The sequence below is a fragment of the Sander lucioperca genome, chromosome 9 (genome assembly GCF_008315115.2).
Source record: "Sander lucioperca isolate FBNREF2018 chromosome 9, SLUC_FBN_1.2, whole genome shotgun sequence".
Lineage (NCBI taxonomy): Eukaryota > Metazoa > Chordata > Actinopteri > Perciformes > Percidae > Sander > Sander lucioperca.
Window position 1 is genome coordinate 98,691 of NC_050181.1, and position 23,126 is coordinate 121,816.

Here is a 23,126-nt window from a genome sequence, read left to right on the forward strand (position 1 = left end):
GGTCCCCAAGAGGGTCCTCAGAGTTACTGCAGGGGGGCCACCAGTTTATTCATGTTTTGAAAGGTTTTTTTTTTTAGATGGTTTCTTTTAAAACCAAAACAACGGCACAGTTTTGGCATTTCCCACCCTACACGAACGGTCTGTAAACGCAGCACTAGTCGCAACGTAGCGGTTCCATGGTGTAATGGTTAGCACTCTGGACTCTGAATCCAGCGATCCGAGTTCAAATCTCGGTGGGACCTGTTTTGAAGGGCGAGGTTAAGTGTACTATAGCTGAAAATGAACACATACTTGGAAAACAGCTAATCGGATTTAAAATGTCAAAACCAGTGCTGTTAAGGTTAGATCGTCAAGTGATATAACCTCATGATCATGTGTGATCCACCGTTGGAGGAGTCCATAAAATTAATAAGAGTCCCTGTAAAGTGCAGTTAAAGAGAAGTACCGCTCGTTCAGCCATGTTGTCAATACTTCATTTGCAGGTCCCTACCGTTCATACATCCATGGTACCTACGCCAGCACCAGTAGTGTTTGCCTCAAGAGGAAATGATTTAGGCTAAGGGATAATTATGTTTATGTATCTCTGCTAAGCTTGTTTGTTTTCAATATATTAATGCAAGATAGTTATTAAGGAACAAACTGGGACGTAAGGGGATTAAACACATGGACCTTGGAAATGTGGGAGCTACTGGAAATGTGGGTTTGGAACATGTCTTCACCTATCTATCTACAGGACTGATAACAAGGTTGTAAGAATTTTGTAACCTGCAGCTGTACATTTTCGCTGTAAACCGGGAAACCGGCGGGCAGGCAGAACTCGAGCACCGGAAGTGTCACCGCTTGTTGAAAAAGGAAGCGGAACCACATACCGATGTGTTCAGAGCGTTCCGAGTGGACGTGTGGAGAACTTTTAACGTTGTAAAATTTCGCTGTTTTTGCATCCCCATCAAACACCAACGGACCTCTCTACAGTTTCATCTCCGTTCCAAATTCAAGATGTTTAACAGACAGACGAGCCTGTGGATGGGTGATGTATGTTTGAAGCCTGTTTCTTGCAGTGTGCAAACGTTAGCTTAGCGAGCTAGCTTAGCTACCTAACGTAACTACGATGGTTGCCAGCTCGATTACTGTGACCCCTGTCGTAAAAGGTTAGGCTAAACTCTGTTCTATGGCACTGCGTTGGTAAAGCACATTTTATTAACACCAATAGTAGCACATTGCTGGTGAAATGATTAATCGAAACACCCCTTACTTGCCCGCTAAGCTTTTCACCTTGAGGCAAGCGTTAACGTTAACAACCAAGTCACTTGGGACCCTGTATTATGTAACGTTAACGTTACAGTCTAACGTAACGTTAGACTGCTTGCTACGAGCTAATGATCGTTACAGTTAACATAACGCTGATATGCAGAACTGTACGGGTCCTAATGCACGTGCACTAGCGATTTAAAGAACTTTCTCAACTCATAATTGGCATATGTTGGAGTTTATTTACCTTAATAATGGCGCACTAACATTTATGTTTTGTTTTTTTGATGTCCTGTGTTCTGCCGTTATGTGTTCTCGAAATGTGCTACTGAGCGGTTCTGCACATGCGTAGGAGCATTGTTTGATGGGAGATATTGGTCTATCGAAATACGCTACCCCTGAAATCTTAAATAAAGACAGCATAATAGAGTATCACAACATGCTCCCCAATATTCTTACAGTACACGTGCACTGTGTAATCTAAAACATAAATAAAGACGTCATAATACTGACGGAAATGCACAAAAACGCATACGGTAGCATTTTTCGACAAGGCAGCAGGCTCTCTTGTATGGATGTTTGGGACACCTAGACTAAATGGAACAGAGCTGTCATTAATGTTGTTAGTTACACCCTGTAACAATTTAAAATGTAAATGATGAAAAAGGCTCATTATCATTCATTTGTAGTATTCTAAAAGTAATGAGCTGTAATTTGTTTCACGCATTTTTGCTAAAACACTTCATAACTGATAGTGTAGCATCAGTCATCATTAGAAAGGACCATTAACCATGCTGGTTTTGTCATAATCTTTTACTTTAAACCGTTTTTACGTTACAAAGGTACTTCTTTACTATTATGAACATTTGTTGTTGGCTTAAAGTATATGTGACCCATGTCAAATTTCTTTTCATGTGTGTTTAGTTGGACCCATACATGGATGAGACCTTCATCAAGCAGGCATTTAGCGCCATGGGAGAATCGCCGTTTGGAGTCAAGATCATCACTCACAGGATAACAGGGTAGGATATATACAGAGCATCTTATGCCATACACCAGCCCCTCTGTTAGAGCTTTGAAGGCAACCGTTACAGTATTTGATGTGCTGGTAAGATTTCCCATAGAAAAATGTTTAGTAGAGGTTGAAAGCTGTCGCTTATGGGTTAAATCACCTCCACTAGAAACTATGAATCCCGCAAGTGGTTACACCAGGTGTGGTTTTAAGCCTATCCCGTCACTCTCAACCAAAATGTGACAGCAGGGTTGATGGCTAAATCATTTGTCTGGCTTCTGTTCTGCGGTGAGATTGCTTTTATGGAAAATGGTTTCTCTCTCTCTGTCCCTGACATTTCTGTCCTCGTGTGCAGGGGTTCAGCTGGATACTGCTTTGTGGAGCTGGCAGATGAAGCAAGTGTCGACCGCTGTGTCCAAAGACTGAACGGAAAACTGGTTCCCGGATCAAACCCGGTCAGTTCTATGGTGTAATTTCAAAATACTTACTCATATAGCTTTCATGCAATCCTTATAATATACATTTATAATTATTGTTTCTCCACAAATATATATATTTATATACTTTTGACATCTTAATACTGCCTTCCTTTTTCCCCCCAGTATTAGACTCATGTTATCAAGCAGTATTTAATTGTTGATTTGACTGTGGATAGTGAAGCTCCACTAGTCTTGGTCCTCCCTTGTTACAACAGTAACTCAGTCATTTTAAAATAAAATGTTTACAGAGCAATGCTAAATACCAGTTACAGATATTATACTATGAGAAACTATATTCTATATCGGCCGCACTAAAAGCCTTCCTAAGGGTCTGGTGATGTAAAACCATAAAAAAGTCATGCCAGCTTGAAAATGTTATAAGTCTCAAGTGGTGTGTAAAGTTGTGAGCTTTAGCTGCTTGCTACTGAATTAGAAATGCTGTTGGCCCCTGTGAGCTGGCCAAGCTACTGGGCTCCCCTGTCCACCGGCCTGTACCTGCTGCCTGCTGAAGGTGGCTGAGAGGCTGCTTGTACATGAATGTACTTTGTTTGAAGCTGGTGAATAGAGTCTCTGGTAGGAACTAACTGAGGAATGGGCTAAAGGCTGGTCTGGGTGGTGGAGGTATGTAAACCTAAATAACAACCATAATAACTCCACTCTTTATTTTTTCAGCAATATCAGTGCTATACTACACGTCTTTTGGTGTTTGAGGTAGGCTTAGTGTGTGTGTTCTCTCTCTCCCTGTGCAGCCTCGGAAGTTCAAGCTAAACTATGCCACCTACGGCAAGCGGCCAGAGGCAGGGTAAGATATGATGCACACTGAACTTTTGCATGTTACTGTTCGAGTCTCAATGTAAGTTAAGAAATGCTACACACTTTTAGTAGTGTAAGTAAACAAATCCGCTGATCTTGTAACTTTAACCTATTATCTATGTTATTATTATCAATCTCTAGAACCTAAGAAGGCACTCAACAAAGTAAATTAACATAACACTAAATTGTTTTTTTTGTTTTGTTCAAACTACTAGAATAATGGAACATTAAGAGATCTGCAGAGGAAGATGGAAGATAGAAACAGTATCATCTCCTAGTACTTGGTGCCTTGCTGATCCCACCATCTCTGTTCTGATCTTTTTATAGGAGTGCAATGCTAAATCGGTACCTTTTTAACACCATATTGTTACAGTAGGATTCCACCATAATATGATTCACGATAATATATCAGACGGTAGTCATTGCTAATGTTCAAAGACTTATTTCCTATCCCTCCAATATAAAAAAAAAAAAAAAAAATGCAGTAACAAAATATCTTCATAGAAATTATGACACTGCGACGACATTTCATTTTGGGCATGTGTGTTTGAAAGTTAACATTTTGGCTACGTCTTTAGAACAACAGGAAATGAAAAGCATAGTACAGTACAGGTTTTGAGGAAGTTGTAGGATTATTCTCTCACTCAAAGTCAGATAAAATCCTATACATCTCAATTATGTCTCTGCTTCCAGTTTAAGGGTATGCTGAGCAGATGGATGTCAGTGGGCTCAAGTAGCAGTTCTTCTCCAAATTGAAAGAAATATGTCATGAACTGCTGCAAGTTAATTTGATGGTACAAAACTGCATGCTGCTAATGTTAGTTATGCTATTAAAGAAATGAGGCCATTTTCTTCAGTCATAAGAAAGGCACTTATTTGTCTGGTTTTAGGTAAACGGCAAACCTAGTAAAATATTTCCACAAATCCAGCTATGCCTTTAATGCTTGACAGTGGTGTCGTTGTATAAAGAGTAAGAATATGTGATCCAAATCTGTTGCTTCTCTCAGGCCGGAGTACTCAGTGTTTGTGGGCGACTTGGCCTCCGAGGTGGACGACTTCCAACTGCACCAAGTTTTCAAGAAGTACCCTTCCTGCAAGGGAGCCAAAGTAGTCACTGACCAGTATGGATACTCCAGGTACGTCAGCCCATAGAGGTGGACCAGACCGCGACACGGCTTCAGAAATGTTAGAAGTATTCAGTTTGCCGTCAGATGATTTCTTAAACTACACAGTGTTGAATATTGTTGTAAGAAATGTACAATAATCGAAAAATGTTTTCTGGTTTCTGTGGTGTAATTTTATGCTATGGACGTTGACCACCAGTGCATCTTCATCTATTTTCGAGAAAAAAAAAGGGTGAAGAAATGTTTACTTGCCGTCTTATGCTAAAACTATTGTTTTCCCCATATAGGCTAAGCAAGAGCAACTCACAATTCAAGTGATGCTACCTCATGTTAAAAGTAAAACAACAAGTTTCAGTTCTACCATAATAATACCCATTATATTCTGTTTCTCATTATAAGTGGCTGTAATGCCACGTATGGAGTGTGTGTCGGTGTGGAGAGGAGGTGTAACTGTTGTTTCACCCGCAGAGGTTACGGCTTCGTCAAGTTTGGGGAGGAGAGCGAGCAGCAGAAGGCGATCGAGGAGTGCCAGGGTACGATGCTGGGGGGTAAGCCGCTCAGACTCAGCGTTGCTGTAGCAAAGAGGTAAGACACTGACAAGGAAACATGATGGAACGTGGCGAAATATCTTCTTCCAAGATTTAATGCCCCTCATCGTAAGAAGATGTGACGGAGATTATCATAGTAACTGTTGCAGTTGCAAGAAGTTATTATTACATTATTAATAAATCATTTAATTCTGACCATATGGCCTTAGCAATAAACAAGCCGTTCTTTAATGTCGCCAACTGTCGTTTTGTGCTCTTTTTCTTTTTTCAATTTAAAAAAAGTATCGGTCCAGGCACCATTTAGGCACCGGCACCGTATCGCTTTAGCGCCGGTATCGGAAAAAACCCAAATGGTACCCAACCCTACTCGCGTCCACTGCATTGTACGGCATTAACCCTTACTTAGAGTCCACTGAGACCCAAGCTGCTTAAAAATTGTTGTGAATTATAATTGGCTAACAGATGATGACAGCTGAAGAGCTGGACATACTTCTGCACAACCTACATTATCTTTTGAGTAGGGTTGGGCATCGAGAACCGATTCCTACTTGGAATCGTTTCAAAAATTACGATTCCATCGGAAGCGCTTGTTGTGTTGCAGCCTTGGAGCACAGTAAGCAGCGCTCTACTGTAGTGTGGCTTTATTTTACGTTGAAAAAGCAGTAAAAACCATCATTGAATCAAAATAAAACTTTCCTCTTATTTGTGAAAATAGGCATTTGACCCGTTTCAACTCCACCCCTCAAAGAATCGGAATCGAGAATCGTCAAGAACCGGAATCCAAAGGAAGAATCGGAATTGGAATCAGAATCGTTAAAATCTAAACGATGCCCAACCCTACTTTTGAGTTGATCTTGAATCAAAGAACTGAGCTTATTCAAAGTACCCTTCACCAAGTTCCCTTCAAATGTCAACGGAACTTTGTTATAATTTTGTATGTCTTCTGTTGCAGCCAGAAGATGAGCAACTACCACGGGGGCCAGGGCCAGAATTACCATAGCAACTACAACCAATCCCAGTCCAGTTACTACGGCAACCAGGGCAGCGGGGGTCAGGGGGGCTACTACGCTCAGTGGGGTGGCTATGACCAGTACAGCGGCTATAACAGCGGCTATAACACTGGCTACAACACGGGCTACAACTACAACTATGGGCCCTATGGATACCCCCCACCAGGTCACATGATGCCACCACCTCCAATGGGGGTACCACCCATGTCCACTGACATATCCGGAGCTGTAGAGGTGAGGGAAATGCTTTGACACCCATGCTTAAAGGAATTGGTTGAGAAGTTAGTGTCTGTGCGGTCAGACACAAAAGTTTGTGAAGCTGACGGCATCACTATGAGGGCACAACATCAAGTTTACTGCAAGAAGTTAACGGAGATCAGCTCTTGTTGGTCAGTAAGTAGCTCTGATGAATAAGCTAAATGCTTATTTAACAAGTGTCTCATTTTTCATTTTTATATGCCTAAGAAAAATTCGAGAAATGCGATCATTTACTTGTCAGCTTCCCTCGGTCCAAATGTAACATTTTGTGGTGTTCTGGGAGATATGTGCTGGATTATTTCTTTGTCGGGCACAGTGTGTCCCTGGAGCCTCAGGTGGTTGCCTGACAACTTCGCAGTTTTGTATCAATATTTCTACCCACAAAAAAACTGACAATGAATGTAACACAAAAGTTTAACACTTTACTTGAAGGTATCTACACAAGAGTGACATGACACTGTCATGAACACATGACACTGTCATGACACATCAACCCTGACCCTAACTCCAACCCTGACCCTAACCTGTAAAATGTTCATGACGGTGTCATGTCACTCTTAAGCCCGAGACACACCGAGCCAATAATCGGACAGTCTGACGAGGTCAGTGACTCGAGTCTGTTCGGTGTGTTCCGTGCCGTCGTCCGTCCGAGGGGCCGTCGGCCTTCATTTTGCCTGATTTGACATGTATAATCGGCGGAGCGGGCACTGCCGGCAGTCAGACTCAAATGACCCCTCTGATTGGTAGAGTGCTAACACGGAAACAGGGAGCGGAATGAGCGTGACTAGAGTCTCTCAAAATCTGACAAATCTTTTAAACTGACCTTTGTTGATCTGAAATGAAGACAGATTCAGAAACTGCACCGCCTATTTCTCTCTTAAAATGTTTTCAGAAACACGTTTCGGTGAACTATTTTAGTACAATATGAGATCGTATTCTGAACGAGACGCCATGACAGTCTGTCTTTGAATTTCCGGAGAAACCAGACCCACGTGACGCGTTCGTCCAATCAGCTGCCAGTTTTCATTTTTGGGCGACAATACAGATTAGCGCCGCCTGCTTTATGGAGACGTATTACGTCTCGTCGCTTTGGTGTGTTCCGAGGCTTTTTTGACGAACTCGGGGAGACTGATCAGTCCAACTGCCTTTTCTGCCGAGGGTCGGCCGTCTGGTTGGTGTGTCTGCAGCTTTATGTAGATACCTGCAAGTAGAGTGTAACCAAAGTTTGTACCAAAAGTGTTTAATACAACCTTTGTGTATTTCCTTGCTTAGATATATTATCTTTATATATTATCTATGATTACCAGTGTTTTCTCTTTCATGTGATAAATGTTCAGACTGTCTCAGAAATAATTCCAAATGTTTAATGGGTTTCCCAGCAGGGCCACGAGGAGGGTGGGGATAATGATGATGATAATTCAGAAGGTAAGGCCCCTTTTATCATTAAAAAAAATGCTCTTTTTTTGTGTTCCACTATAATCATACGAGATAGGCTGTTAGCCCTTCAGCAGACACATTCTTGTGTTGCCAATTTAGATACTTTATGTTTAGACGACCTTAAGTCAGACATTTCTACATTTACCAAAACTGGTTAAATGTTTATTACATATCTGATGGTAATTAGCGTTAAACAGTTGATTGAGGCCTTGTTTTTAGGCATAGTAGCAGTAAAGGCCTCACAGATATGACTTGATTAATCCATGACTCCAGGGCTCTGCCCATTACTATCTTGTCAGCTAATAAGGTGTCAAGTGTTAGACAGTATTGGCGGTGTTATTGCTTTGACTTTAGCCTGTGCCCTTTGTTTGCATGCACAGATGAGCATATCCTGTGAATGATCTGTATGGTCTGAATGTACTGTAAATGTGTTTTACAGAGCCCATAACTGAATGTGACGTGGAGCAGTGGAACAAAGATTTTATGCAGCGCAGCGAGGAGCTCTACGACGCCATGATGAACTGTCACTGGGAACCCCTGGACTCTGTGAACTCCCCCATCCCCTCCCTCTCCTGATGAATCTCCTTCTGATCCCTCCCCAAAAAATATTTCATTTTTTATGATTTTTTTTTTACTTCCCCTAATCTACCATGATCTAACACCACCTTAAAAAGGCCGGTTCAGTACTTACCTAAGCCCGACTGAAGGCTGAGAGTACATACATGTACATGTTTCTCTTCAAATACTCAAAGTACACACAAATATTCACTTGATTTTAATGTTTACCATGTTGGTAATATCCAAAAAGTTGTTCAATAATCAGTGATGTAACTGTGTAGTGCATACTGTTTTGTATGAACTCAATAAACCAGAAGCTAAAAGCTTTAGGATGAAGTGCTGAAGTAGTCTATCTCTGCTGTTGACTGGCACACAGTAGCTGTAGCATTAGAAACTGAACGTCACGTGTCAATATTTCACCATATAATGATATCACTGAGGAACAAACTCCACTGGTTAATTTTGTCGATCCATGTTGAAATGGCGACACCGGCAAAAGCTAACTTTGCTCATTGGATGTGGCCCTGACTTTTTACGGACGTAAAGAAGAGATTGTCTTCTGAAGACACATCAAACTATGCCTTAATTGTCATTTGTCATGTACCTCCTCTTAGTCTATGATGGTCATTAGAATTATTTTGTATATACAGGATATCAGTCTTTCTTGTCTACATTTTTTTTAATGGAAGAAATGTTCTTCCTTTTCTATTTTTTTTCTGATCGATGACGTAAAAGATGTAACCGTATGGAAAGATGACGTTGGGTTTACGGAACGGTAATCAATCACAAATGTAATTTATCACTGTTTTCCAGACAAGAAGCTTGATGTCTGTGTGTATAATGATGAATGGTACAACCGCCAAATGCTTTTGAGCACTGTGAAACTGTTATGGTTTTGTGAGGTTGACAGCGGATTTTCTGTATCAAATGTCAAGGCAGCATGTACTCTCTGCTGTTTGATTGCTGATGTTTTGTATATATTTTCTTCGTGGAGACGTTTTATCCATAAAACTAATTTAGGAGGAAAATGGTCTTCTGTCTTCTTTCTTTATGTTTTTTAGTTTCTCTCCGAACTTTAACTATAAATCAAGGATCAAGAACAACAAGTTACAGCAGTGCATCTGGAGAAAAAGTGTAAACAAACTCAACCAATGTCTTTCCTTCTCTGTTCAGATCATTTCAGATGGTGGTCTTTATCAAACATTATACTCATGCAAAATAACACTGATAGAGAAACACATGGATGTCTGTAAACCATACTAATAGTCCATCTGTTAACAGGCTTTACAGAGTTGAGTCTTTCATTACACAAGCAAGTTTTTTTTTTTTGTTTAATTGATTTAGTTGATAATTAGCATGTCACATATCCATCAAAACATTTCACTATGTCCTTTTTCCCGCCATTGCAAACAAGCTTGTGGTTCAGTAAAGTCTTGGTTTCTCCAGCATTTCCAGCCTGTATCTACATTTTAACCATCTATTGTCCTGAATTCCTGTCTTATGGTGACTTTCCTGTCATTTACTGAGACTCCCTGTTACGAAGTCGTAGGAAACAAGCCTTTGGATAAATACAGCATGCGTTTGCTGCATTGGCATACATTAGAAAAAAACGTGTGAGAGATGTACAGATATATCTTTTAAAGCCCACTTCTTACATTTGTTTGTTCCAATTTCCAACAAGATTTCTTGTTTTACTGTTAAAAGAAGACAAACCCAATGGACAGGTCATCTTAGTCTTCGCCAAACAACCACCTAGAGCTCATGATTAAATTAATCTTTGCGTCAGTGTTAAAATCTAAGTCTGTTTTTCAGTTAGTTACAGTGATCGTGACTCAGGTGTGCGTCCTCTACTTCAGCACTGCTGGTCTTGGTGTTGAGCAGTCCCATTCCAGGCCTCCCGGGGCAGTACCAGCTGGGCCCCAGGCGATACCAGCCCTGGTACAGTCCCCTCCAGCTCAGACACCCCAGAGCGCCCCCTAGCAGCTGAGTGGGGAACTGAGGGAAGTAAGCTAAGAGACAGAGCAGCAGAAAGATCCAGAGCCAGAGCAGGAGAACACAGAAGAGGAAGAGGATCCTCAGAGGGGCACCTGAGATCCCACCCAGACTCAGATAAGGGCCAAACACGGCTGTTTCCTCAGCCAACAGCAGGCAGCAGAGACAGAGGAGGAAGACATCTTCTGAAACTTCATACCCCCTCCACAGCATCCCAGCTTTGAGGCACTCGGATTTACTCTCCCCTTCTCGCAACACTAGCATAGGCTGCCCATTGGTGACCTCTGGGCCGCTGAGTAAAGGTTCGTAGCAGCTTCCTGTGGCGTTCTCCAGAAGGTCCAGGAGTTTACAGAAACCAAGCCACAATCCGCCAGCCACCCCGAGCCGGGAGAGGTGACGGATGGAGAGAGAGAGGGAGCGACGGATGGAGAAGGAGAGGAGGAAGACGAAGGAGCCAACAAAGATGCAGGTCCAGCCCCAACCAGAGCGCAAGAAAATCCTGAAAGAAGGAAAGGAGAGATGTGAACAGTTTTACAAGTTAAGTGTGGGATTGGAGGATGCAGGAAGTGATGAGAGGAAATTAGATAAATTAGATTTTGTCGTGTTGAAAATGAAGTGTAGCATAGTAGTTTAACATCAGGACATCACTTCCACATCAACTGTGATGTTATCCTTGTGGTGGCTTCTACTCAGCATTCCATATATTTCACACTGTGCTACCACGCCTGATTTCATGTTTAGATCAGGAGACGTAATGGATTTTGTCATCCTGATTGATTGTCCAAACTGTGATTTTACTATGTTGGTCTATTCTGTACACATGACATCTATTACAGCTTTTCTTATCCAAACTGAGGGTCAAAAGACAAAGGGTGTCCTTACAAGGACAATACAAGGCCAGGATTCAACATAATAATAATCAATTGTACTTGTTTTACTACCGTCTTCATTTAGTCAGTCCCATATTATACACCCTCGTTTTCAGGTTCATACTTGTATTTTGGATTTTTACTACAACATGCTTTAACGTTCAAAACACATACTGTCTCTGTGGCTGCTGAATGTGTAAATAGGCAACTGCTAAGAAGTTAACCAAAACAATACATGCATGTTGTGTTTACAGTGTCATAACAGTATACTATGCAAATAAGTACATTGTGTATACTACACGTACTATATCGTTTGTAGTATTAGTATGTATGTCATAGTATAGTATGTTGAAAAAAGTCATAGTATATTATGTTGAAAAAAGTAATAAAAAAGTAATAGTATAGTATGATGAAAAATGTCATATAATAACATGTTGAATAAAGTGATAAAAAGTAATAGTATGGTGTGGCCGGGTTGGCTCAGTTGGTAGAGCATGCACACATAAACATAGAGGTTTATACCCCGACGCAGAAGTCCAGGGTTCGAGGCCGACCTGTGACGATTACCTGCATGTCTTCCCCCTCTCTCTTTCTCACGTAGCTGTCCTGTCCATTAAAGGCGGAAAAGCCCAAAACAATAATCTTTAAAAAGTCATAGTATAGTATGTCAAAAAGAGAAAATAGTCATAGTATAGCATGTCAAAATAAGTCATAGTAAAGTATAGAGGCTCAGTCCTTTTCGCACCTTTGCTGCATGTCATTCCCCCTCTCTCTCCCACTTTCAAAATACAGCATGTCGAAAAAAGTGATACAAAAGTCATAGTATAGTATGTATAAAAAAATCACAGTATAGTATGTTGAAAAAAAGTGATAAAAAGTCATTAAATAGTATGTTGAAAAAAGTCATAGAATAGCTTGTTGAATAAAGTGATAAAAAGTCATAGTATTGTATGACGTAAGAAGTCATGAAAAAGTCATAGTATAGTATGTCAAAAGTCATAGTATAGAACAGGGGTCACCAACCTTTTTGAAACTGAGAGCTACTTCATGGGTACTCGATGATATAGGGTATAGGGTATAGGGTATAACAAATTTGCTCAGTTTGCCTTTAGTTATATATGATTATTAATGATTAATGATACTCATCTATGTGAAGACACTGATTACATTAATGATTTCTCACAATAATTATCAACAATGACTTAACAAGGTGGGAAACAGATAATGTCAATATTCAATTTTCATTTTTAGAGCAGGCCTGAGGGCTACTCATGTGGTCCTTGGGGACTACCTGGTGCCCGCGGGCACCGTGTTGGTGACCCCTGGTCTAGAATGTTTAAAAGAAGTCTTAGTATAGTATCTCGAAAAAAGTGAAAAATAGTCATAGTATATAGCATGTCGAAAAAAGTCATAGTATAAGTACGTCGAAAAAAAGTGATAAAAAGTCATAGTATATTATGTTGAAAAAGTCATAGTATAGCATGTCGAAAAAAGTGATAAAAAAGTCATAGTATAGCATGTCGAAAAAAGTCATAGTGTAGCATACGGAAAAAAGTCATAGAATAGTATGTCGAAAAAAGTCATAGTATAGTTTGTCAAAAAAGTGATAAAAAGTCATAGTATAGTATGTTAAAAAAGTCATAGTATAGTTTGTTAAAAAAGTCATAGTATAGTATGTTAAAAAAGTCATAGTATAGCATGTCGAAAAAAGTGATAAAAAAGTAATAGTATTTTACGTTGAAAAAAGTAATAAAAGAAAGTCATAGTATATTATGTTGAAAAAGTCATAGTATATTATGTTGAAAAAAAGTGATAAAAAAAGTCATAGTATATTACGTCTAAAAAAGTAATAAAAGAAAGTCATAGTATATTATGTTGAAAAAGTCATAGTATATTATGTCAAAAAAATAATAAAAAAGTCATAGTATAGCATTATGAAAAAAGTGATAAAAAGTCATAGTATAGCATGTCGAAAAAGTCATAGTATAGCATGTCAAAAAAAGTGATAAAAAAGTCATAGTATAGCATTATGAAAAAAGTGATAAAAAGTCATAGTATAGCATGTCGAAAAAGTCATAGTATAGCATGTCAAAAAAAGTGATAAAAAAGTCATAGTATAGCATGTCAAAAAAAGTGATAAAAAAGTCATAGTATAGTATGTCGAAAAAAGTGATAAAAAAGTCATAGTATAGCATGTCGAAAAAAGTCATAGTGTAGCATACGGAAAAAAGTCATAGTGTAGCATACGGAAAAAAGTCATAGTGTAGCATACGGAAAAAAGTCATAGAATAGTATGTCGAAAAAAGTCATAGTATAGTTTGTCAAAAAAGTGATAAAAAGTCATAGTATAGTATGTTAAAAAAGTCATAGTATAGTATGTTAAAAAAGTCATAGTATAGCATGTCGAAAAAAGTGATAAAAAAGTAATAGTATATTACGTTGAAAAAAGTAATAAAAGAAAGTCATAGTATATTATGTTGAAAAAGTCATAGTATAGTATGTCGAAAAAATAATAAAAAAGTCATAGTATAGCATTTCGAAAAAAGTGATAAAAAGTCATAGTATAGCATGTCGAAAAAAATGACACAGAAGTCAGTCGAAAAAAGTGATAAAAGTCATGGTATGTAAAAAAAAAAGTGATAAAAAAGTCATAGAGTATGTCGAAAAAAGTGATAAAGAAAGTGCATTTTTCTCCTCTAATCATTCTCTTCACTCTAAGCTATCTGACCGCACATGAAAGTTAAGTTTATGGCAAATTTGTCTCTTTCACTTAGTGTATTGGCCCTCAAAATTTCCTGAAACAGGATTGAAACACTCAATCTTCCAGCTTCCAATCAGAAACTTATCACCCTAAGCTATCTGCCCTGACACAAAGTTTATGTTTTCGTAAAAAAAAACATATTATCATACAATAGCATGTCGAAAAAAAGTGATAAAAAAGTCATAGTATAGTATGTTGAAAAAAGTAATAAAAAAGTCATAGTATATTATGTTGAAAAAATTAATAAAAAAGTCATAGTATAGCATGTCGAAAAAATAATAAAAAAGTCATAGTATAGTATGTCGAAAAAAGGAATATTATAGCATGTCAGAAAAAGTAATAAAAAACTCATGGTATAGTATGTCGTAAAAAGTGATAAAAAGTCAGTATAGAATGTCAAAAAAGGTCATAGTGTAGTATGTTGAAAAAAGTGACAAAAAGTCATAGTATAGTATATCGAAATAAAGTGGGAAAAGAGTCGTAGTATAGTATGTCAAAAAGTGCATTTTTCTCCTCTAATCATTCCCTTATCACTCTAAGCTATCTGACTTGAAAGAAGAGTTTATAATGTTGGCAAATTTGTCTCTTTCACTTAGTATATACTTCCTGAAACAAGATTTGAACACTCAATCTTCTGTCTACCAATCATAAACTTATCTCCCTAAGATATCTCACCTGACACTAAATGTCCATTTTCGTAAAAAAATCATAGTATCATATGTCAAAAAAGTCATCGTATAGCAAGTTTAAAAAAGTCATAGCATAGTATGTCGGAAAAAGTCATAGTATAGTATGTCGAAAAAAGTGATAAAAAAGTCATAGTATAGTATGTCAAAAATAATCATAGTATAGTATGTCAAAAAAATTGATAAAAAAGTCATAGTTATTATTTTAAGTTTGAATGACATCTGTAGTTGAAAGTATGTGGGAGGTGTAGCATTTCCAGGTGAAAGAAGCCTGAAGAGGATTTGGAAGGAAGATATCAAAACGGTGATATCCACTTCAAAGTGACAGAAGTTATTTTTTTTTAACAGTGTGCAGGCCTACTGCATTGTCGGTAACTCAGTGGCCCAAAAATACCACTGTCTCTAAGAAGACAGTTGATCAGGAAGTAAACAGGAAGCAGCCTCACCTGTATAGGAAGTGGCTTCTCTTGGCAAAGATGCTGTGCTGGGAGACCCAGAGGCTCAGTGCAGGGCCGAACATCACCACTGCTGAAAGCAACAGGTGGAAGTGTTGCCGGAACACAGTGTTACCCAGGAACCGGGCCGCCAGGTCCGTCAGGACCACCAGCACCGTGTTGAGGAACATCTGGACCCAGAACCAAACCTCTGACCAGATCCCAACTTAATATTTCTATAAAAATTGAACTGCTGTTGGCTCTTGTGTAGAATATCCACCTCAGACCAATGAGCATGCAATGTTTCATGTGATCAGCTGTAAGTCTGTCTAGAATGCACTTAACACACTTATAGATGCTGTGGATTACCTCTGTTGCATAACAGAATAATTTAGCATTTTAAGTAGTCCAAAGTCTGGATGGAATCATTCAATCTGTACAAACTAAACTATATTTTTTTCAGTTTCAGAGTGGTGCATTAATGGAAGACTAATCCAGATCCCGAAATCCAAAGATGCTGGCTGGGTAGTAAAAATAGTTGAAGTCCACTAGTGTTAGCTGCTAGTGTTCGGCATCCATGCGTCTCCTGTGTAACATGAATGGGACGACAGCTGGCCCCTAGCCTTCCACAGACTGCAAATGTTCACACTGTGAAATCCAACCATGAAATTCTTCAATCCAGTAGGCACTCCTCCTAACTCCGCACAGTATAATGTATCTGCTAGTAGCTTCAGTGCACAGTAGTTTAGCTGTAGCTAAACAATGCAACCAGACCACATAACGTTTTTTCTTGCAGCTGCAGAAAGGTGAGTTGAGCTTCAGTCTTCCCTGACCTTGTATAGCAGGTTTCCCATGTGTCTCCTTCCTGTTTTCCCCTGTTTGTTGTGCAGTGATTGTCACAGGCCACCTCTGGATCCCTTCTGCAGAAATGCAATTGCCGCCACCGTGTTTCACTCAGCAATGGCCACCGCTGCGCTACCTTGAGAGACACCCAATGGTTGTGGGTTGAGAAGAAATCCCCTGTTCTAACTAACTGTGGCTTCTCTGCTCTTCTCTGTCACTCACACCCACCCTCTCCAACACACAGAGTATGTTCTCGCCCTGTCATATGCCTCCAGGGCCTTGAAGGTGTCACATTGCTCCTACTGAGATGACTGAAGGCTACATAGAGGTTGAACCAATGACATGGGTTCCTTGGTGCTAATATGGATATCACAAGGTTTCTGACTAATTTAGTAGTCCTGATTGCCAGCAGAGTCAGAGGCTGAGAGTAAGCTGAGCAGCGCCAACAGAACCAGTGTTACAAAAAAGTCAATTATTCATCAATGATGTGAAATTAGATGCAAAGAGTCAAATTATGTGTGTGTTCAAGTGTATTAATAGCGATAACCTTTGTACTGTATCTGGGCTGTGACTCAGCTGTTGCAGCAGTCTGTCTCTGTCAATCAGTGAATAGTAACCCAGTCTACATTTACTATCCTTTCTCTCCTCTCTCTCAGCCCTCTCCCACCCACTTTCATTAAAGGGCAAGTCTACCAAAGTTTTAAAACAAAAGTTGCTCTGGCACATAGCCCCCCATATAAAAAACGCAACTTGTAATTTTAACACTAGGTTTTTGTTCAGATTAAAAACAATATATACAAGATATAAACGTGTTAATTCTTCAAAGGTGCTAGGCAGATAACTGTCCTCTGTTCAGAGCCAGGCCTGCTGTTTCCTCTAGTTGTTGTGCTAAGCTAAGGTAACCAGCTGCTAGCAGTGTGTCTAACTTTTCTAACAATGTCTAACTTTTCCTTAAAGACAGTCAAGAATTGCAACTGCTGTTTATGTTGGATCTATGACATAATCAAAGTCTTTTTTTTGTGTGGAACCACATATTCACACCAGTTTACTGTGTGTGACAGGCATGGCTGGATTAACCTGCTCAGTGGCCCTGGGAGGAACAATGAGCACTTTTGGTAATCCAGCCCTGCTGACAGGTTCCATTTTCTCAAACAATATTTTCAGATCCACTGGCAAGAAGATAACTGTCTCATCATAAATCTGTGATCCATCCTTAATTTCTGCTGTCAAAATAGGAATTTGCCAAATGTATCCAGTTTGTTTTGTTGTTGCATTATCTTTTGTGATTTACACTTGTTGCTGTGATGTTATTGTGTTATATTTTCCTTAGGAGCCCCATTCTCATGATAAAGTTTGAGTTTCATATCTCTTCTAGCAAAAAACTGTTTGTTTTTTTGTCTGTAGAGGAGTACGCCATGTTCCATCTCCGTGCATGTCTCTTACACTTGTCGTTTGTGCAATTAATATTTCCATTGTACAATGATGTTACACAACTTTAAATAATTTAGTTTGCATGTTTTCATGTTTGTGTTGAAATTAAACATTTTTTCAAGGATGATCATGCTCACTGGACCGAGGTTACCCCATTTGTGTATTTTTAATCTTCTGGCAACTAAGACATGGATCAACATGAGTGTAATTCAACATGAGGCAGGTTCCTCTCATTTGGTGCACTATTCCTTTATTTTTTTTTACTATAATCTTCTTATGTCCCTTGTTGTACTTTGTGTTTCTGAAATGTCTGAGCTGCCCATCTGTCAGTTTCTGTTTTGAACCTGCTGTTGCTCCAGAAATAAAGGTTGACCTGGTTTCAAAGTGTTAAATGTCTCCCTACTCTCCAACTGTGTGCAGAACGCCTGAACAGTCTAGTTAAGTTACAGACAGCATTCGATCCACTAACCATTTGTTACATCACCTCAAAGTAATATAAATGCCGGGAGGACATCGTTTTTTGTTTGTTGGAGGACACAAAAGAGCTTATTTTTTGGGTCAATCCATAATTAACAATTGATTAGTGTAACAAGTTGGATTACTTCCAGATCTAATGGCCATGTTTTTTAGGAATGGTGATCATCAGATTACAGGAAACTACACTTCTTACTTACATTGGGCGTCTAATGAATGTTCTTGTACATAAGTGATCCTCAGATGTTTAAGAGGTCTGTCTGTATATTTGTCCCCACTGACTCACTCTGTCTGCGGTCAGACTTCACATATAAGAACTATAAATAACAATGTTCACACAGACAAACAGAAGCACTTCTGGAAGGCAATGTAACCTAATACAGCAGCCCTGCAATAGATCCTACTAATGTGAAGGTAATTATCTTCAGATTTTGTTTTACAGTGTCAGGGAAATGTAGAATCATTGAGAGGATAAGTGTTGCAACCTCTACAAGTCATGGCCAACTGCTCAAACTGAAGTGGGTCTAATAGATCATTCACATGCTTCAGAACCTCAAGTGAGACAAGACAAGTAACAAGTAAGTCTGGCAAAGGTCTAAAAACATTCAAAACTTGTATTTGTCACCACAAAAACTTTAGGAGGTGGGTGACTCCCAGTCTCCTACTATTTAGGAACATTTGCTGCAGGTTTGATTTGGTACAACACAAAGCTTGTAAGGCTACATCGGGGTCATCCCTATGTTCCCCGGGTCATATGTTCCCCACTCGGGGAACATAGGGTTAGGGTTAGGGTTAGGTAGCCCGTAGGCCTACATAGGCCTATTTGCCATGGAATTTGGCAGTAATGGTGGAAAAAGTAACATACCAGGGAACATAGGACCCTTTTTTTGAAAAAGGGTCCTATGTTCCCCAGTCTCATACAAAGAGGGGAACATAGGACCCAGGGAACATAGGACCCGGCGAACATAGACACGCTCCCGCTACATCTACACTAATACATATTGGTTTAAAAACCAATAACTTTTGCTACGTTTACGCCTCACGTCCACTCTACTGCTGTGTTTCCGAGCCCCTAAGAAGGGAGACATTTGGAAACACTGCTGCCACCGTTTAAGTTTGAAAACTCCGGGGGTTGCTTTGTAGTCTGGACGGGCACACATGTCAGTCAGTCTTAATTGGTTAGGTAGGCTTACATACCTTTCAGTAACAGTTCCACCTCGTCGTTGGTCCAAGCAAATAAATTACTGCTCTTACTTTTTGCCATTGTTGTTCTTTCTCCAAAGTATTTTCTGTATTTCCAACTTCTACATCCATGATTTTCAACTGCAGAGTAACGTCAGACAATCTGCTTCCTGTTTACACTGGCATGTGCATGCCCAGTGTATGCGAATGGTTATGTGATATGCATTGGCAGACGTGTTAATATGGACGGAGATTAGTTCTGCTCCTACTATAGCTAAAAATCTTGTGTGGATGGAGATTGTTTTTGTCTCAAAACATGGTTTAAAAATGAAAGCGTAGTAGTGTATATGTGGCCTAAGGCTACAGGTTGACTTGGTGAGCAGAGAGACTCTCATAATCTCAGAGCAGAAGGTACATGGACACTTCTCTTCTGAATCTGACCTCCCTGTGGAAGGAAAAAGAGTTTCCCTACACAACATTACTGTAACTTACACTGTAGAGTGCCATAAGTAACTATAACTACTATACTAATAACTATTTAGTTTGCTGCCACAATGCAATACATGCCATCCAGTGGGTTTTGATATGAGGACTAAACACAATGATGAAATAAGGTGGTTCTAATACTGATGAAACTTTAGTGCAACAGCACCTCCAAGAGCAATACGGTCTAACTAATAAACTGTGGCACCGCCTACTGCAGTTACTTTTGTGTTGCTGACATCTATAGGAAGTAGAAAGAGGTTCCACATGCTGGGTGGAAAACACAACATCACCAAGTTAGACACATGATATTGGATACAATCTCTATCTGCTGTTAATGACACACACATATTACAACCTTTCAAAATGTGATAGAAAACCCAAGTAAAAAGAAAGATGCTGAGTAGATTTGGAGCCAAGATACAGTGAGTGTTCAATGAACGAAGGCTTGAGTTTTGTCGTTCTGATGGAGACATACTTCAAACATCTAACCCCAGGTAACAGCACTGATTATGTCAGGATTATACTCAGGCGCATCGGAAGTGATACCTCTATAAATCCACTCAGTGACTTCAGATCACAGCGCCCTCAGTCTAAACATGAAATGAAAGGCATATGAGTTTTTTCCTCGTGAATCCTATTTGAAAGCATACTGCCACTGTGTGGATCAACTGGAACATTACAACATACTCCAACACAGGGGAGATAGCTCAGTCAGAACAGTTTCACTTTGAAAATCTGCAGGATTTTGTGACATCACAAGTAGTTTGGAAGCCAATTGTGGTTGAGTATGAAACTTACACAACTTACTTAACAGAATGGATTTTTCATTAAAGGAACACGCCGACTTATTGGGACTTTAGCTTAATCACCCTAACCCCCAGAGTTAGATAAGTCCATACATACCCTTCTCATCTCCATGCGTGTTCTAACCAAAGGGGTAAGCGTCTCCTCACAACCCGAACCTCCGATGCCGCCATTTTGATGCTAATAAGCCATCACCCCCCGTTAGCATTCTATTGACTGCCATTCATTTTGACGTCGCTTTGACAGCGAATAACTTCACATCTAAAGCGTTTAAAAACTTTATTTGTCCATTGTTTATTTCTAAAGAAACACAACAATGTATAAAAGGCTCCATTACCTTGTACCTCACGTTATGGCTCTATAGTAGACGATTTTGTAAAAATAGGCTAACGATTGTGTCATAACCACGCGACTTACTGTCGCACAGTAGAGGAATTACCGTACAGTACAGGAGAAGCTCGCAGGCAGTTTAGACTTACATTAGCTGTTTAAGTTTAATTACTAATGTTAACTAGCATTTTAGTTAGCAATAATTAGCCTGTGCCTATGTTATCTCCTTACATATACCTACGCTCTCCGTCTCTGCAAGATTGGGAATGATTGAGATTTCTCTTGGCACAGCTACCAGAAGACTTACAACTTTCAGACAGGTTGCTCACGTCACATTTACGTTGTCTCTCTCAGTTGGAGGCTGCGCAGTAACGCTCGGCGCTCACCAGAAAAGTGCTTCTAATATCCTTCACTGGTCTCCGTCCAGAGAAATGAGATCTGTTGGTCCAGTTTATATACTGTCTATGGTTCTAACTCTGTCAGTTCCACCGGTAGTTTAGCCTAGCACGGATCCTGAAGGTAATCGGTTCCAACTAGCCTACTGCTCCGAATAAGTGACAAAATAACGCCAACATGTTCCTATTTACATGTTGTGATTTGTATAGTCACAGCATATACAAATAACAAGGTCACATGAGACACAGCCATCTTCTAACAGTATATAAACTGGGAACTATATTCTCAGAAAGGCGAAGCAGTGCTACTTCTGCTACTTGGGCGGAGTGATATGCTTGCAGCACCTGAGAAGCCCCAAGCAGATCAGCAATGCTTCGCCTTTCTGAGAATGTATGGACTTATCTAACTCTGGGGGTTACGGTGAATAAGCTAAAGTCCTAATAAGTCGGCGTGTTCCTTTAAAATAGAAGACATCTTGTAACCAGTAGTTAAACACATGAAAAGAACAATATTTGCATATTCATATAATTTTCAATGAGGGAGATTTATGTATTTTTAATATTTCTTTTAATATTTTGAATAGGGAACAAAAACAAGTTTTCATAAAAAAACACTTCAAAGAAACATATCATTGATTTATTCTAACAACATTAGAAGAGAACAGTAATAATAACCAATACCAGGTGTCTTTGGCCTAGCTGGCATAATAATCATTGTACCGGTCAAAACCTATTTAATTTTCATCTGTTTGATAAAATTGAAAAAATCCATTCACTTTAGCTCGCAAACAACTCTTGTAGACCCTAAGATTAAACACAGCACTTGTTAAATCATTCAAATAAAAGTGCTAATATTTTAGGTCCACTGTGTAAATTGCATCTTCATCAGCATCCTTCAACTATTGTTTCACTTTTAACTGTATTTGTGATTTCAGTTAACTGAAGGAAAAGGTAGTACCACATGCAGTACTCACCCCTCCCTGTGCAGATCCATTAAAGGGCCGGGTGTCTGTGTGGTGCGCAGGAATCCAGAGTGGCTGTCAGCTGTAGGATCACACCTCTAATCCGGCACTGACTGAAAACACAAACAGCTGACTGCGTGATCTGCTCTACCCTGTCCTGCTGCTGAAAATGTTCCAAGGCAGAAAGCCAAAAAGGAAGGGCATGGATGGACATGCTGGAGGCCTTTTGTTCATTCCTACCAAAAGACAAAAATATGTCTGAATGTTTTTTTTATTGACACAATTCAGTTTTAATGACTTAGGCTACTTACTGCACTTACAAAATCTGTGCTGAACAGTATTGGGGCACACATACACAGCTATACCCCTTGCAAAATAAAAGTAATTTACTCCTAGGATGATTGGCATAGCAAACCAGTGGCTCCTGGGGGACAATTCTGTAACTAAAAGCTGTAATTTTTAACAATATTCATTAACATTTACAAATATTCAGTATCATAACATTATAAAACCTTTAGTGTTTGAAATATACCAGCCAAATCATGACTGAGACAATAAACAGGAATAACACTTCAGTTCAAGTTCTTTGTCTAGCCATGGTCTTATTTTGTCTCCATGACTGTGACTTCTGAGCATGGTTCAATTCAGTTCTAGTAAAAGTGAGCCCTTATCTCCCCTGCTGCTATCAGGCTGAAAATGCCACTGATGGTGTGGACAGTAAACAGGCTCAAACCCACTTTGTGTGGTTTACCATGCAGCGGAAGGCAGTGGGGTCAGGCATTTGTATTAAACAAAAGGTTTATTAATATCCATCACACCCAGAGGATTAATAAACTGCACACATGCTAAATACCAAAATGATGAGTGAACAATGACAAGGGCAGCTTTCTATGGATAGAGAACTCACAGTCTAGGAGTGGACTGGGACTTTATTTTAACTAACAAAAGTTGGTTTAATGTATAACACATGCAACAATGTTCACTTACAAA

The 23,126-nt window shown here is 39.4% G+C and overlaps 2 protein-coding genes and 1 non-coding gene across 6 annotated transcripts; 2 read left to right on the plus strand and 1 right to left on the minus strand.

Moving 5' to 3' along the window:
* Positions 1-170: 170 nt before the first annotated feature.
* On the plus strand, positions 171-242 carry trnaq-cug. Its single transcript has one exon. It is a non-coding gene; the product is annotated as a tRNA-Gln (tRNA).
* A 557-nt stretch (positions 243-799) lies between these two features.
* trnau1apb (tRNA selenocysteine 1 associated protein 1b) lies at positions 800-9,055 on the plus strand. Of its 2 annotated transcripts, none has more exons than XM_031287577.2 (9): positions 800-1,032; positions 2,173-2,270; positions 2,616-2,715; positions 3,489-3,541; positions 4,560-4,688; positions 5,145-5,261; positions 6,177-6,468; positions 7,872-7,917; positions 8,369-9,055. In XM_031287577.2, exons 1-9 carry the CDS (start codon positions 997-999, stop codon positions 8,503-8,505), a joined length of 1,008 nt encoding a protein of 335 aa, XP_031143437.1. In that variant the 5' UTR covers positions 800-996; the 3' UTR covers positions 8,506-9,055. The 2 variants fall into 2 exon arrangements, with proteins under 2 accessions (XP_031143437.1, XP_031143446.1); XM_031287586.2 differs by having other exon boundaries at positions 7,875-7,917.
* fitm1l (fat storage inducing transmembrane protein 1, like) lies at positions 8,563-22,363 on the minus strand. 3 transcript variants are annotated; one of them, XR_004102989.2, is made up of 3 exons: positions 15,242-16,408; positions 10,027-10,978; positions 8,563-9,964 (listed from the first exon to the last, which is right to left on the minus strand). XR_004102989.2 is itself a non-coding variant. In XM_031287609.2 (2 exons), exons 1-2 carry the CDS (start codon positions 22,166-22,168, stop codon positions 10,300-10,302), a joined length of 699 nt encoding a protein of 232 aa, XP_031143469.1. In that variant the 5' UTR covers positions 22,169-22,363; the 3' UTR covers positions 8,563-10,299. The 3 variants fall into 3 exon arrangements, 2 of the variants coding, with proteins under 2 accessions (XP_031143469.1, XP_031143458.1); XM_031287609.2 differs by lacking the exon at positions 15,242-16,408 and adding an exon at positions 22,149-22,363 and having other exon boundaries at positions 8,563-10,978; XM_031287598.2 differs by having other exon boundaries at positions 8,563-10,978.
* Between the last annotated feature and the right edge of the window lie 763 nt (positions 22,364-23,126).